The 16,712-nt window shown below is 49.0% G+C and overlaps 1 protein-coding gene across 1 annotated transcript in view; it reads left to right on the top strand.

The window, feature by feature from the left end:
* Window positions 1-16,712, top strand: part of LOC110497004 (histone deacetylase 4) — a 67,940-nt gene that overhangs the window by 26,503 nt on the left and 24,725 nt on the right. The window contains exons 4-7 of the mRNA XM_036951413.1: window positions 3,715-3,989; window positions 6,051-6,201; window positions 8,188-8,311; window positions 11,925-12,043. Of these exons, the coding sequence (XP_036807308.1) occupies window positions 3,715-3,989; window positions 6,051-6,201; window positions 8,188-8,311; window positions 11,925-12,043 (669 nt within the window). The remainder of the gene's footprint in view (window positions 1-3,714; window positions 3,990-6,050; window positions 6,202-8,187; window positions 8,312-11,924; window positions 12,044-16,712) is intronic.

Raw genomic sequence — 16,712 nt, 5'->3', positions numbered from 1 at the left:
TATGAATGTTTATTGCAGGTTATATAATGCATTGATAGAATGAACTATAAATGATTTAATATCATCCATTATAAACCAGTAGCTGATAAGGGGTGTTACCAAAAGGTATTTGCGTCAGAAATAATTCCTCTTGTAAATAAAATGAGTGGAATTCCTGGGTAAGACGGTAGGATTTTACACAAGACACAGTTGAGAGGTTTTCAAAGCCGTTTAGATGAAGGAGGAAAAAGCTCTTTCTTCCTGCCAGCTGTGTTTTGGTGCAGGTAGGTTATTGTGTAAGAACTACTTTTGGAGGGCTTTCTTTACTGCAAGCCAGGTGTGTCTGCACCAGAGTGCACGTTGGCCCTTGTTTTGGTGAGAGGAAAGTGGGATACAGGCGTGGTTATCTCCGTGAACTTGATGTAAGCGTTGACGTCACCGCGAGCCGAGGGAGATGGCCAGATATCGATGTTTATCTTGCCAAAATAAGTGGCTCCCGTGAGAGACGTCACATAGTCAGGTTGTTGCTGAAATGGAATCGGAGCTTGTGCAGAGCTTGTGCACCGTGGTTTAAAACAACTGGGGAGTGGTGCCTATAGCAGCCTGCATGCTTATAGTTGTGTGTGGCCTACCTGTGGCCCGGCTAGACTGAACCCTTCTACTGTAGGCCTTCCCCCATGTCCTTCCACTGTCCCATAAATCAATGCTCTGTAATGTAGAACACAACTGTGAAGTTTCTCTTACGCTTCCGCCCGCTAGCAACGCCAACGTCAGAGCAAATAACACAAAGGGGGTGTGTGTTGACGGGGAGTCTCCTAGCAACCATAACGAGCCCTTATAGCCTTAATTAAGTTCACTTGAGGCTATAGACATATATTTCACAGAACCGTGATCTGAAGAATAGAGAGCTGTGTGTGTGTGTGTGACGCCAGAGCAATGTCCAACACTGTGGGTGTATTTCTAGAGGGAACTAGTTCTCTGTACTCAGAGGGAAGAGGGGGATGCAGTGTCAACAGAGGAAGACACAGAGAATGTTTTTTTTCCTCCGTCCACTCTGCTATCTATCTCCTGTGTATCTGCCGTCGGTTCCAGGAAATGGAGGAGCAGCAGAATAAACAGACAGCAGGCCTACGACTGCCCTGTGATGTCACCAGCACAGAGAGAGAGGGAGGAGGGCACAGAGACTGGTAAAAAGAGGGAGAGGGGAGGGACACAGAGACTGGTAAAAAAGAGGGAGAGGGGAGGGACACAGACGGGTAAAGACCGAGGAGGGACACAGAGAGAGGTAGCTAGCGAGTGAGCAGGAGTGTTGAGAAAGCAGAAAACTGAGGAAATGAGAGGAGGACAGAGACTGACAGAAATATAAAGAGCAGCACCACTAAAGCTAAATAGATCCTTACACACGGCAGAGACGAGCTGTAGAGGAGGAAACTATAGGAGGGGGGAAAGAGGAGAGAGGAGAGCGTTTATCGCCATGCTCACTACAGCGCTGATGGGTATGTCAATTATATATGTTCTATTACACATTGCTTCTCTGAAAGTAGTTCCTCTCTCTGTCTCTATCTCTCTCTCTCTCTCTATCTCTCTCTCTGTCTCTCTCTCACTCTCTCTCTCTGTCTCTCTCTGTCTCTCTCTCTGTCTCTCTCTCTGTCTCTCTCTCTGTCTCTCTCTCTGTCTCTCTCTCTGTCTCTCTCTCTGTCTCTCTCTCTGTCTCTCTCTCTCTGTGTCTCTCTCACTCTGTCTCTCTCTCACTCTCTCTCTCTGTCTCTCTCTCTCTCTCACTCTCTCTCTCTGTCTCTCTCTCTGTCTCTCACTCTCTCTCTCTGTCTCTCTCTCACTCTCTCTGTCTCTCTCTCTCTCTCTCTCTGTCTCTGTCTCTCTCTCTCTCACTCTCTTTGTCTCTCTCTCTGTCTCTGTCTCTGTTTCTCTCTCTCTCTGTTTCTCTCTCTCTCTGTTTCTCTCTCTCTCTGTTTCTCTCTCTCTCTGTTTCTGTCTCTCTCTGTTTCTGTCTCTCTCTGTTTCTGTCTCTCTCTGTTTCTGTCTCTCTCTGTTTCTCTGTCTCTCTCTGTTTCTCTGTCTCTCTCTGTTTCTGTCTCTCTCTGTTTCTGTCTCTCTCTGTTTCTGTCTCTCTCTGTTTCTCTGTCTCTCTCTGTTTCTCTGTCTCTCTTTTTCTTTCTCTCTCTCTCTCTTTTAAACTATTCTTCTCTGTTACGTTCTCTTTCTGTCTGCTTTCTCTGCTTGTTGGTTAGTGTTGTGTACACGGAGTGGTATAGTCAATGAGGTGATCACAGGCAGTACCAGTCTGCAGCATGTGTTTCAGAGCTAGGACATTATGGTTGTGTGTGTTTGTATCGAGAGAGTGTTTTTGTGTGTGTCTCTGTCTGCACGGGACAGAAGCGCCAGTCGTTGGTCTTGGAATGCTGTGCTTGACTGTGTGTGGGAGGGGTCCTTAGGGAGGAGGGCAAAGAATTGGGGTAGAGAGAGAAAATATACATATTGGTTTGTGCAGCATCACTAAGTACGTTTACATGAACACTTCTAATTCAATATTAAACTGATTAGAAGACTGAGTATGGGATGAGTCATGTAAACGCCTTATTCTGCTTATCTTAATGGGCATGAGGTCAAAATCGAAATAGGCACACAGCGATTAAAACACTTTCGGAAGCAGTGCGGCTTGGTTGGGTTGTGTTTCGGAGGACGCATGGCCTTCGACCTTCGTCTCTCCCGAGTCCGTACAGGATTTGTAGCGTTGAGACAAGATAAGAACAATTGGATACCACGAAAAGGTGGTAAAATAAACAAATAAAAAACACCTGGTTTTCTGAGCGATCTTTCAAATTGCTAGGACACGTTAACACCCTAATTGGAGTTTGAGCGGTGTATTTGATATGCGTTTGTCCCACCTAGCACCAGCAGCACAAGGTTAGTGAGTTAGGGGAAAACTTACAGCATCTTCAAAATAGGTTTCACATACCAACTGTATATGTCCCAACTCAAATGCTTCCCAAAAGGAACATGATCACAGGTAGCCTGATTTCAGATGTGTCCATGTAAACAGGATTATCATGGAAATGGTTCTTCTTGAAAAGCATGTCGACGTGATCTGACTATTCACTATTATTGTGTGCGTGTAACCGTACTCATTCATCTGATAAACCCAGAGACTGTGTCTGCCTTTAGTGTGTGTTGTGTGTGTGAGTCTTTAGGCCTGTGTGTGTGTGACTGTCTGTGTGTGCTGCACCTAGTGTGGGTGTTAGCCTAACACGATTAAGACAGAGTTTCAAGCAAACATATCTGGCTGTCTGGCACGCTGTTGGGAAAACTTGTAGATAAATAATCGTCCAATCGCGACTATTTATTCAGATTTAATGGGGAGGAAGCCGTGCGATTGGAGGCCTTCCTGTAGCAGTGCGTTCTGAGGGTGGTTGGCCAGGGCCGAAGTCTCCACCACCACGCCACAGGTCAATGCAGTCTTTGTGAGAGGAGCGCTAGACTTCATGTTTGACTTATCAGGGCCAGATGGACAGTACTGTGAAGGGGCTCTCTGTGCTGATAAGGATGCTGAGTGTGTGGTGTGTGTGTGTGTGTGTGTGTGTGTGTGTGTGTGTGTGTGTGTGCACAGAATGTGATGGCTGTTTTATTTTATTATCTACTTGGGTCACATCGTTTAGTCTTTTTTTCATTATTCAATATGCATGGACTACCATTCTGTCTCTCTGTTCCTCTCTCTAGTGGACATTAACTCTGCCCTGCCCCTGCGTCTGCCCCCGGCTGCCATCCCCATGGACTTACGCATTGACCAGCACCATCACCAGCAGCAGCTGTCCATGTCTCCTTCTGCAGCCCAGGCGTCTGCAGCCCAGGCCAGAGAGCAGCAGCTACAGCAGGAGCTCCTGTCCCTGAAACAGAAACAACAAATTCAGAGACAGCACCTCATCGCTGAGTTCCAGAGGCAACATGAGCAGCTCAACCGCCAGCATGAAGCCCAGCTACAGGAACATGTTAAGGTGGGAGGGGGAGTGAGTGAGTGAGGGAGGGACTCCGCTCCAGAAGCATGTCAAGAAAGAAAGTAATTTCCCTCTCATACATGTCTAAACTAGATCTCTCTCTGTGCAGCAGAAGCATTTCAGCCCTATAATATTTGCCCTGCTCTTGGGTCAGTGTTTGGGCCTGTAAGTGACCTAGATTCTGCAGATTGAAGGGCTGAGGGCTGATCCCAGTACAGTGCTAACAGCACAAGGGCTCCTTTGGCCTGTGGTGGGGCTGGAAGACCACTCAGGTAGCAGAGAGTGACGCAAAGCCAAGGCAGGGAGGCCCAGGCTCAATCAGCCCCATTCAGAGCCTGTACACACACACCGAGACCTGCAGCGCACACACCGAGACCTGCAGCGCACACACCGAGACCTGCAGCACACACACCGTGACCTGCAGCGCACACACCGAGACCTGCAGCGCACACACCGTGACCTGCAGCGCACACACCGAGACCTGCAGTGCACACACCGTGACCTGCAGCGCACACACCGAGACCTGCAGCGCACACACCGAGACCTGCAGCGCACACACCGAGACCTGCAGCGCACACACCGAGACCTGCAGCGCACACACCGTGACCTGCAGCGCGCACACCGTGACCTGCAGCGCGCACACACCGTGACCTGCAGCGCACACACCGTGACCTGCAGCACACACACCGAGACCTGCAGCGCACACACCGAGACCTGCAGCACACACACCGAGACCTGCAGCGCACACACCGTGACCTGCAGCGCACACACCAAGACCTGCAGCGCACACACCGAGACCTGCAGCACACACACCGAGACCTGCAGCGCACACACCGTGACCTGCAGCACACACACCGTGACCTGCAGCACACACACCGAGACCTGCAGCACACACACCGAGACCTGCAGCGCACACACCGAGACCTGCAGCACACACACCGAGACCTGCAGCGCACACACCGTGACCTGCACACACACACCGAGACCTGCAGCGCACACACCGTGACCTGCAGCACACACACCGTGACCTGCAGCGCACACACCGTGACCTGCAGCGCACACACCTCTGCCTATCACCAAGACAGGTCAAGGAGTGGGAAAGAAAGTAGGAAACAGACACTGGTGGATTGGAAAGAGGAAGACATGGAATCTTGTTGTTTTCCCTGTATACCTCTATAGAACTCTTTAGGTTAAGGTGTCTCCCCTTAAATGCACCAAAGGCTGGATTCCAAACTTAAAGCACTCCCTTCCATCTGCCCTTGAATATTGAAAGGGGGAAAGTTTGGGACCTATCCAAAACCATACCGTGCCTGCCTGCTGCTCTTCTGTCACGCACCTCCTCACCTCCCAAATGAATGTATCCATCAGCCGGACTCTTGTTCCAGTCACCTTCCCTTGACGGTGAGCACGGCTGCATGTCCTCGCTAGCAGGCGCTTATTTAACACACTAAACCATCCAAGGCAATAACAAACATCCCCCACAAAATACGGCCAATCAAATTAATCAAATATTGGAGTTGGGCACTCTACTAAGGAGAGAGCGTGGGGTCGTGTGTGTGGATCTAATGGTTCAGTTTGGTCGTGATGTAGAGGGTCCATGGTACGTAGAGAGGAAAGGTTATTCACGTATTGACTGGAGTGGTCTGGCTCCTGTAAACATGCCAGGAACATTTGCATGGACAGTGATTGGGCTGAGGCTGAATAGATGTGTTGTGATAGTGTGAGGTGACCAAGCGAGCATGTTCACTTGGGTCAAAGGTGAACGTGTCAGGAATGAGGGATAGCTGCGAGAGACCAGACCTGCAGGGCAAGGAGAGAGAAGGGAGGGAGAAATCAGCATTGGCTCCTGGCTCCAGAACCAACATTGTATTAACATTATAGTACTGTTATAGTACACAACGTTGTAGTAATGTTGTGTTCCCCTCCATGCAGCACCAGCAGGAGCTCCTGGCCCAGGATGTTGTATTAACATTGTAGTAACATTGTGTTCCCCTCCAAGCAGCACCAGCAGGAGCTCCTGGCCCAGAATGTTGTAGTAACGTTGTGTTCCCCTCCATGCAGCACCAGCAGGAGCTCCTGGCCCTGAAACATCAGCAGGAGCTGTTGGAGCACCAGAGGAAGATGGAGAAGCACCGTCTGGAGCAGGAACTGGAGAAACACCAGAGAGAACAGAAACTACTGCTGCTGAAGAACAAGGAGAGAGGACAGGAGAGTAAGCAGCTGGAACAATACATTATCATATTACTAGTAGAACTAAAATGGGGCCACTATGTACAAAAAGTGCTGTAATTTCTTAACGGTTCACCTGATGTGGACGAAAATATCCTCAAATGAAAGCGGACTGTCTGCACTTTAAGCTCTGTTGTCATTGGCTGATTTCAAATCCAAACTTCTGAAGTATAGAGCCAAAAGAAGAAACAAAGCTTCACTGTTGCAGTAGTTACGGAGGGCAGTGTAGATCTCTCTCTCACACCCAACCAACCTCCATTCTGGTCATCCCTCTATTCTAGAGTGGATGGGCTTGTGTGGTGCTGCCGCGCTGCCTGCTCTCTGTCAGTGGAGAGGTGTTGAGAGAGACAGGCAGCAGGCTACAGGTAGAGGGCTGGCCTCAACACCACAAGGCCACTGGCTCATTAATTATCTAGTGGTATGGATGGGCTAAACACACACACAGGGTCACCAGACAGGATGGATGACAACGGCAGCTGCCCTGGAGGAGTTTGGTCTGATACAACCCTGAGAGCTGAGGGCTCTCTCTCTCTCTCTCTCTCTCTCTCTCTCTCTCTCTCTCTCTCTCTCTGTCTCTGTCTCTCTCTCTCTCTCTCTCTGTCTCTCTCTCTGTCTCTCTCTCTGTCTCTCTCTCTGTCTCTCTCTCTGTCTCTCTCTCTGTCTCTCTCTGTCTCTCTCTCTCTGTCTCTCTCTCTCTGTCTCTCTTTCTGTCTCTCTTTCTCTGTCTCTCTCTCTCTGTCTCTCTCTCTCTCTGTCTCTCTCTCTCTCTCTCTCTCTCTCTGTCTCTCTCTCTCTCTCTCTGTCTCTCTCTCTCTCTCTCTCTCTCTCCTCCTCTCTCCTCTCTCCTCTCTCCTCTCTGATTCTGTTTGTCTCGATCCTCATCTTCTCTCTCTGCACAATCACCAATTATAATGACAACGTTTCACGCGATATGGATGAAAATACCCTCAAATTAAAGTTGACAGTCTGCACTTTAACCTCGTAGACATTGTTTGATTTCAAATCCAAACTTTGAGTGTATATAGAGCCATAATAAGAGAAAATACTTAATTGCCCCAATAATTACAGAGGGCAGTGTGTTGCACAGCGAATTGGAAATGTGACCGTTTGAATAGCCCATCATATCAATGAGAGTCTGTGATAGATATAACTCCTAGTAAACTTCAGGCTGAAATGGCGTCAGAGCTCACACCTACCTTCAGCGACGCCCTTTAACCTCTCCCTCACTCTGCTAGCATATTGTTCAAGTCTATCCTTTTCTTCTTGATCTATGTGAAGGGCCTTAAGGCCAGGAATTGGGTGTGAGTGATCTGTGAGTGATCTGGTACCATGTACCCCCTCTCAGGTGCAGTGGCCAGTACTGTCTTCTTACCCTGGTACCATGTACCCCCTCTCAGGTGCAGTGGCCAGTACTGTCTTCTTACCCTGGTACCATGTACCCCCTCTCAGGTGCAGTGGCCAGTACTGTCTTCTTACCCTGGTACCATGTACCCCCTCTCAGGTGCAGTGGCCAGTACTGTCTTCTTACCCTGGTACCATGTTCCCCCTCTCAGGTGCAGTGGCCAATACTGTCTTCTTACCCTGGTACCATGTACCCCCTCTCAGGTGCAGTGGCCAGTACTGTCTTCTTACCCTGGTACCATGTACCCCCTCTCAGGTGCAGTGGCCAGTACTGTCTTCTTACCCTGGTACCATGTACCCCCTCTCAGGTGCAGTGGCCAATACTGTCTTCTTACCCTGGTACCATGTACCCCCTCTCAGGTGCAGTGGCCAGTACTGTCTTCTTACCCTGGTACCATGTACCCCCTCTCAGGTGCAGTGGCCAATACTGTCTTCTTACCCTGGTACCATGTACCCCCTCTCAGGTGCAGTGGCCAGTACTGTCTTCTTACCCTGGTACCATGTACCCCCTCTCAGGTGCAGTGGCCAGTACTGTCTTCTTACCCTGGTACCATGTACCCCCTCTCAGGTGCAGTGGCCAGTACGGAGGTGAAGATGCGACTGCAGGAGTTTGTGCTGAACAAGAAGAAGGCTCTGGCCCAGAGGAGTCTCAACCACGGGGGGTTGCCCAACGACCCCCGCTACTGGTATGGGTGAGTACTGTCTCACACACACACACAGACGCACACACTCCTGTCCCTCCTGTCCCGTGTGTAGGGATGAGATCACACACACACGGAGGACACAGCAGACTATTTGGCCCTGTTGAGAGGAGCTCTCCCTCCTCAGCCTTGAGTGTTTATTATCGAGCTGTGGAACCCACGTCCAGCTGTGGTCTGTGTGCTCAGTGTTAGGTGCTGTGTGAACCCACTTCCAGCTGTGGTTTGTGTTCTCAGTATTAGGTGCTGTGTGAACCAGCTGTGGTCTGTGTGCTCAGTGTTAGGTGCTGTGTGAACCCACTTCCAGCTGTGGTTTGTGTTCTCAGTATTAGGTGCTGTGTGAACCAGCTGTGGTCTGTGTGCTCAGTGTTAGGTGCTGTGTGAACCTACGTCCAGCTGTGGTCTGTGTACTCAGTATTAGGTGCTGTGTGAACCCACGTCCAGCTGTGGTCTGTGTGCTCAGTGTTAGGTGCTGTGGAACCCACGTCCAGCTGTGGTCTGTGTGCTCAGTATTAGGTGCTGTGTGAACCCACGTCCAGCTGTGGTCTGTGTGCTCAGTGTTAGGTGCTGTGTGAACCCACGTCCAGCTGTGGTCTGTTTGTTCAGTATTAGGTGCTGTGTGAACCCATGTCCAGCTGTGGTCTGTGCGCTCAGTGTTGGGTGCTGTGTGAACCCACGTGCAGCTGTGGTCTGTGTGCTCAGTATTAGGTGCTCTGTGAACCCACGTCCAGCTGTGGTCTGTGTGTTCAGTGTTAGGTGCTGTGTGAACCTACGTCCAGCTGTGGTCTGTGTGCTCAGTATTAGGTGCTGTGTGAACCAGCTGTGGTCTGTGTGCTCAGTGTTAGGTGCTGTGTGAACCCACTTCCAGCTGTGGTTTGTGTTCTCAGTATTAGGTGCTGTGTGAACCAGCTGTGGTCTGTGTGCTCAGTGTTAGGTGCTGTGTGAACCCACTTCCAGCTGTGGTCTGTGTTCTCAGTATTAGGTGCTGTGTGAACCAGCTGTGGTCTGTGTGCTCAGTGTTAGGTGCTGTGTGAACCCACTTCCAGCTGTGGTCTGTGTGCTCAGTGTTAGGTGCTGTGTGAACCCACGTCCATCTGTGGTCTGTGTGCTCAGTATTAGGTGCTGTGCTCAGTATTAGGTGCTGTGGTCTGTGTGCTCAGTGTTAGGTGCTGTGTGAACCTACGTCCAGCTGTGGTCTGTGTGCTCAGTGTTAGGTGCTGTGTGAACCCACGTCCGGCTGTGGTCTGTGTGCTCAGTGTTAGGTGCTGTGTGAACCCACGTCCAGCTGTGGTCTGTGTGTTCAGTGTTAGGTGCTGTGTGAACCCACGTCCAGCTGTGGTCTGTGTGCTCAGTATTAGGTGCTGTGTGAACCAGCTGTGGTCTGTGTGCTCAGTGTTAGGTGCTGTGTGAACCCACTTCCAGCTGTGGTTTGTGTTCTCAGTATTAGGTGCTGTGTGAACCAGCTGTGGTCTGTGTGCTCAGTGTTAGGTGCTGTGTGAACCCACTTCCAGCTGTGGTCTGTGTTCTCAGTATTAGGTGCTGTGTGAACCAGCTGTGGTCTGTGTGCTCAGTGTTAGGTGCTGTGTGAACCCACTTCCAGCTGTGGTCTGTGTGCTCAGTGTTAGGTGCTGTGTGAACCCACGTCCATCTGTGGTCTGTGTGCTCAGTATTAGGTGCTGTGCTCAGTATTAGGTGCTGTGGTCTGTGTGCTCAGTGTTAGGTGCTGTGTGAACCTACGTCCAGCTGTGGTCTGTGTGCTCAGTGTTAGGTGCTGTGTGAACCCACGTCCAGCTGTGGTCTGTGTGCTCAGTGTTAGGTGCTGTGTGAACCCACGTCCAGCTGTGGTCTGTGTACTCAGTGTTAGGTGCTGTGTGAACCCACGTCCAGCTGTGGTCTGTGTGCTCAGTGTTAGGTGCTGTGTGAACCCACGTCCAGCTGTGGTCTGTGTGTTCAGTGTTAGGTGCTGTGTGAACCCACGTCCAGCTGTGGTCTGTGTGCTCAGTATTAGGTGCTGTGTGAACCAGCTGTGGTCTGTGTGCTCAGTGTTAGGTGCTGTGTGAACCCACTTCCAGCTGTGGTTTGTGTTCTCAGTATTAGGTGCTGTGTGAACCAGCTGTGGTCTGTGTGCTCAGTGTTAGGTGCTGTGTGAACCCACTTCCAGCTGTGGTCTGTGTTCTCAGTATTAGGTGCTGTGTGAACCAGCTGTGGTCTGTGTGCTCAGTGTTAGGTGCTGTGTGAACCCACTTCCAGCTGTGGTCTGTGTGCTCAGTGTTAGGTGCTGTGTGAACCCACGTCCATCTGTGGTCTGTGTGCTCAGTATTACGTGCTGTGCTCAGTATTAGGTGCTGTGGTCTGTGTGCTCAGTGTTAGGTGCTGTGTGAACCTACGTCCAGCTGTGGTCTGTGTGCTCAGTGTTAGGTGCTGTGTGAACCCACGTCCAGCTGTGGTCTGTGTGCTCAGTGTTAGGTGCTGTGTGAACCCACGTCCAGCTGTGGTCTGTGTACTCAGTATTAGGTGCTGTGTGAACCCACGTCCAGCTGTGGTCTGTGTGCTCAGTATTAGGTGCTGTGCTCAGTATTAGGTGCTGTGGTCTGTGTGCTCAGTGTTAGGTGCTGTGCGAACCCACGTCCAGCTGTGGTCTGTGTACTCAGTATTAGGTGCTGTGTGAACCCACGTCCAGCTGTGGTCTGTGTACTCAGTATTAGGTGCTGTGTGAACCCACGTCCAGCTGTGGTCTGTGTACTCAGTATTAGGTGCTGTGTGCGTTCATGTTTTATAACGCGCTTATAGAAGTCGTTGGTAGAAACTGTGTGATCACTGTTTGGCAATTGTCTTAGTAAAATCATCCAGCACTCATCACACACATACAGTAAACCACTTCTCCACTACTACCATAATGACCCAGTGGAGTATAGAGTCAGTGTTATCAGGAATGTCTCTCCCCTCTCTCCCTCCCTCTCTCCCTCCCTCTCTCTCTCTCTCAATGTAAAGAGTCTCTCAGCACTTTAAAGCTGCCAGTCGTTCAGACCAGAAGAGAGGTAGAGAGGGGAGGTATATGCACCACAGAGTGTGTTCACTAGACCAGAACATGGGTTTGGGCCTGGGCCAGCACAGCTTACCTTACTGCCTGAGATCAGTCTTGCTCTGTAGCAGTAGCTAACCTCAATAGACATCAGCTCTGCCCATCTTCCAGCCCAGGCTGACTGGAAACCAATCTTCCCAGGCTGTACCCCAGGCGGTACCCCAGGCTGTACCCCCCCACTACTGAGGCAAAGTTTTAGACTATTGAGACTCTCGCTATCTTGTAATCCTGTGTAAGGAGTGAGGTCATGGCTTTAGACTATTGAGACACCCCCCACCGCAGTGTTGTGTGATGAGGTATCTTAGTGGTTAGGGTGTTGGACTAGTAACCGAAAGGTTGCAAGATCGAATCCCAGAGCTGATGAGGTAAACATATGTCGTTCTGTCCCTGAACAAGGCAGTTTTAACCTACTGTTCCCCAGTAGGCCGTCATTGAAAATAAGAATTTGTTCTTAACCGACTTGCCTAGTTAAATAAAGGTTAAATATTGAAGGATCTGATGGTTGTTTGTGTGTGTGTGTTGCAGGAAAACTCAGCACACTTCCCTGGACCAGAGCTCTCCTCCTCAGACTGGTATGGGTACCTACAACCACCCTGTCCTGGGCATCTACAACGCTAGAGACGACTTCCCCCTCCGCAAGACAGGTACTAAACACACACACACCTTGCTCTGCTAGAGGACTGTCCTGTAGGCTCTCTGTGGGCTCACACCTTGCTCTGCTAGAGGACTGTCCTGTAGGCTCTCTGTGGGCTCACACCTTGCTCTGCTAGAGGACTGTCCTGTAGGCTCTCTGTGGGCTCACACCTTGCTCTGCTAGAGGACTGTCCTGTAGGCTCTCTGCGGGCTCACACCTTGCTCTGCTAGAGGACTGTCCAGTAGCCTCTCGGTGGACTCACACCATGCTCTGCTAGTGGACTGTCCTGTAGGGGCTCTGTGGGCTCACACCTTGCTCTGCTAGAGGACTGTCCAGTAGGCTCTCTGTGGGCTCACACCTTGCTCTGCTAGAGGACTGTCCAGTAGGCTCTCTGTGGGCTCACACCTTGCTCTGCTAGAGGACTGTCCAGTAGGCTCTCTGTGGGCTCACACCATGCTCTGCTAGAGGACTGTCCAGTAGGCTCTCTGTGGGCTCACACCTTGCTCTGCTAGAAGACTGTCCAGTAGGCTCTCTGTGGGCTCACACCTTGCTCTGCTAGAGGACTGTCCTGTAGGCTCTCTGCGGGCTCACACCTTGCTCTGCTAGAGGACTGTCCTGTAGGCTCTCTGCGGGCTCACACCTTGCTCTGCTAGCGGACTGTCCTGTAGGCTCTCTGTGGGCTCACACCTTGCTCTGCTAGAGAACTGTCCAGTAGGCTCTCTGCAGGCTCACATCTTCCCTCATTTAGATAATATTAGAGCCTCCCACCATTAATCAAATCCAAATTAGGCTGTCAGGGGTTCTGCTGCCCCCTCAATGGAATCCCCAGGGCTCTTTGAGGGGGGGTTATGAGGTTCACTGAGAAGCTATACGTTATTTGAGTTCTAGATGAACTGCTGATATTAATATTGATTCTCTTTACCACCTAAAACGTTCTGAACATCCATTGTTATTCTGGCATGTCCTACTGTACCGACGGGGGATTGAACTGTAATATGTGACAGACCTTTTATCACCTTGCCAAAGTCTTCATCATTTCTAAATCATACATGAAAAATCCCAGAGTGAACAAAAAAAAACCTTTCTATAGTTTAGAGAGAAATGGTGCGGCCGGGCTGTGAAGCGGTGGTCTTCCAGTATAATTATTCACTTAGCGGGCTGGGCCTGTATGAACAGAGCACGGCCATGTTGACTCTAGCCCCAAGGCTGACTCAAGCTGCAGATACACCGCAGTTGACACTGGCCACTGAGACCACATTCCACCCAGACTGAGAGAGAAGAGACGGGAGGAGAGAGTCCGAGGGGAGTAGAACAGGGGGAGTGTGGGGAAAGAGGACAGTGGAAGAGGAGAAAAGAGAGAGACGAGAGGGGAGTAGAACAGGGGGAGTGTGGGGAAAGAGGACGGTGGAAGAGGAGAAAAGAGAGAGACGAGAGGGGAGTAGAACAGGGGGAGTGTGGGGAAAGAGGAGATAAGAGAGAGACGAGAGGGGAGTAGAACAGGGGGAGTGTGGAGGAAGAGGAGAAAAGCCTCAAGGCTACACATAGACCACAGTTGACACTGGCCACATTCTACAGGAGGAGAGAGATTTTAGAAAAGAGAAGGTTGGAGAATAGGACAGATGAGGGAGGGAGGAGGAGAGTTTAGAAAAGAGAAGGTTGGAGAATAGGACAGATGAGAGGGGGAGGAGGAGAGTTTAGAAAAGAGAAGGTTGGAGAATAGGACAGATGAGAGGGGGAGGAGCAGAGTTTAGAAAAGAGAAGGTTGGAGAATAGGACAGATGAGAGAGGGAGGAGGAGAGTTTAGAAAAGAGAAGGTTGGAGAATAGGACAGATGAGAGAGAGGGAGGAGGAGAGTTTAGAAAAGAGAAGGTTGAGAATAGGACAGATGAGAGAGGGAGGAGGAGAGTTTAGAAAAGAGAAGGTTGGAGAATAGGACAGATGAGAGAGGGAGGAGGAGAGTTTAGAAAAGAGAAGGTTGGAGAATAGGACAGATGAGAGGGGGAGGAGGAGAGTTTAGAAAAGAGAAGGTTGGAGAATAGGACAGATGAGAGAGGGAGGAGGAGAGTTTAGAAAAGAGAAGGTTGGAGAATAGGACAGATGAGAGAGGGAGGAGGAGAGTTTAGAAAAGAGAAGGTTGGAGAATAGGACAGATGAGAGGGGGAGGAGGAGAGTTTAGAAAAGAGAAGGTTGGAGAATAGGACATGAGAGGGGGAGGAGGAGAGTTTAGAAAAGAGAAGATTGGAGAATAGGACAGATGAGAGGGGGAGGAGGAGAGTTTAGAAAAGAGAAGGTTGGAGAATAGGACAGATGAGAGAGGGAGGAGGAGAGTTTAGAAAAGAGAAGGTTGGAGAATAGGACAGATGAGAGAGGGAGGAGGAGAGTTTAGAAAAGAGAAGGTTGGAGAATAGGACAGATGAGAGGGGGAGGAGGAGAGTTTAGGGAATTACTTTTACCTTTACCTGCAGTTCTTTAACAGTGGTGGGCATGAAGGACAATTAGACTAGGAGCGGAAGCCTCTTCAGAACATTGAGGCCGACATGCTGTGTTAGCGACAGACATGCTGTGTTAGCGACAGACATGCTGCTAGGTAACCCTTCACACTGTGTGGTAGCTAGGTAACCCTTCAAGCTCACAGCCTCTATACCCTTCAAACTCAACTCTGGACTTCGAAGCCTGATCCACTGCGTTTTTTTAAATGATCAGGTAGAACAGAAAATCAGCAGGTTCCAGACCTCGCAGGTTAAGAGTTGAATACCTCTGCCCTATACGGTATGAAAATAGCTGTACAGTAAACTGCTATAGATGACATCAGAGTGCAGGGTCTCTGCTTTCTAGCGCTGAATGGGATTCAGCTGACGTGCCTTCTAAACGGGAGTACCAGGGGCGACAAGAAGATGCCCCCATCCCTCACGCCAACTAAACTTATTTCGCTAATGTTTTGTAGTCTGAGTGAAGGGAATGTTGTAAATGAAGAGGGACTCTGTTCTGAAAGATGAGAAGTTGAAGATTATAATAAATACCGCTTTGATGTCATACAAGCAAACCACATGCTAATGTGCACTTCACATGGCCATATTGTAGAAGTTATTTCATTTACAGGTTCACCGTTTCTGATCACATGTTTTTATGTACAGTTCCAACAATGACATGGCATCATACCCTGGGTTGTTTTGAACAGATGCTTGTCGTATTGTGAAGAAAGTTAGCCGTGGAACACGCTCGGGACATTCTATGCTCACCACATTTACTCTCTGTGTCTCTAAGATTGTATTTTACAGCTTAGCTTGTCATTTTGACAATGGAAAGAGATTTCAAATGATGCCCATCTGATCCAGATTGCAACTTATTAATGGGCCGTTTTTCTGATTGCTTAAATAACTGTAATGGCGGGGATGCAGGGCTGTGTTTCAAACAAAGTGCTTTATTATAAAAAAGATTGTTGTCGACAAATGTCCTGGTACCTGTTAAAGTTCATGATGCCGTTGACCTTAACAAGGACCAACAGGACCAGTGGAAAGCAAAACAGCCCCAAAACATCAAAGATCCACCACCATACTTTACATTAGTGATGAGGTATTTTCTGCATACGCGTTGTTCTTTCGAATCCAAACTCGGTGGTGTGCGTGGCCAACGACCTCTCTCCATGTCATGTGACCATAGAGGTTTTCTAAACCCTATCTTTTAGAGATTTCTGACCCCTATCTTTTAGAGATTTGTTGTTATTACTTATTAAACACAATTTATCAGAGAAAGAGATTTTATTAGTATAAAATAATATAATTTTAGAATTTCTTGGCGCATACAATGTAGCTCTGTATTTCTGTTATTTTCTATAGTCTTTTTTCTAATCTTTATCAAGGAGCCAATAATTCCGCACCACTACTGTATATCGTGCTATGGCCTGGCCTGAAGCCAGACTGATGAACATTCTTCAGATCAATGGGACACAGACCTCATTGTTAAAAAGTACATGAACCCCTGTCTCCATCCCTGTCTATGTCCATTCAGCCAACATGGGGGTTTAATCATCTCTAGCAATGAGAAAGGCTGCAAGTTCCTCCACAGTTCCGTTGTCTGAGTGAGGCGAATGTTGTCAATGAAAAGGGACTTGATGTGTTCTGAAAGATGAGATGTGAGATAATTACTGCTTTAATATGTCATACAAGCAAACCACACACCCGCTTCACATTTCCATATCATAAAACATATGTCATTTCCTGTGTCAACGTTTCTGATCACTGTCTGATGTGCAGTTCCAGAGATGACATCTGAAAAGAATGAGCCGATGTTAGTCGTATTGTTTCCGCAGCTCGTTGTCTTCACACGCTCATAACTCTCTTCTCTGCGCACCAAAATTACAATCTGTTTCTCTGAAGGGCCTTGTGAAAGCCTAACACTGTAAGATGGTATTTTATAACTTAGCTAGTCATGTTGACAATGGGAAAAGCTTTCAAGTGACGCTCATCTAATCCTGATTGCAATTTATAATGTATCATTTTTGGATTGCGTCAACAACAGTAATAATTGTGTGATGGCGAAGAACCGGCGATGCAGGGCTGTGTTTCAAACAGAACAGTTAGGAGAGCTCAGAAATGTAGCTAATAGCTGAAGGCTTTTTCCTTGAGTCATAATAGTACGTTGAAATGACTGAGGAACTGTTTTTAGAGAGCTGTGTGGAC

The sequence above is a fragment of the Oncorhynchus mykiss genome, chromosome 18, assembly GCF_013265735.2.
Source record: "Oncorhynchus mykiss isolate Arlee chromosome 18, USDA_OmykA_1.1, whole genome shotgun sequence".
NCBI lineage: Eukaryota > Metazoa > Chordata > Actinopteri > Salmoniformes > Salmonidae > Oncorhynchus > Oncorhynchus mykiss.
This window is presented reverse-complemented; position numbering and strand designations above follow the sequence as displayed.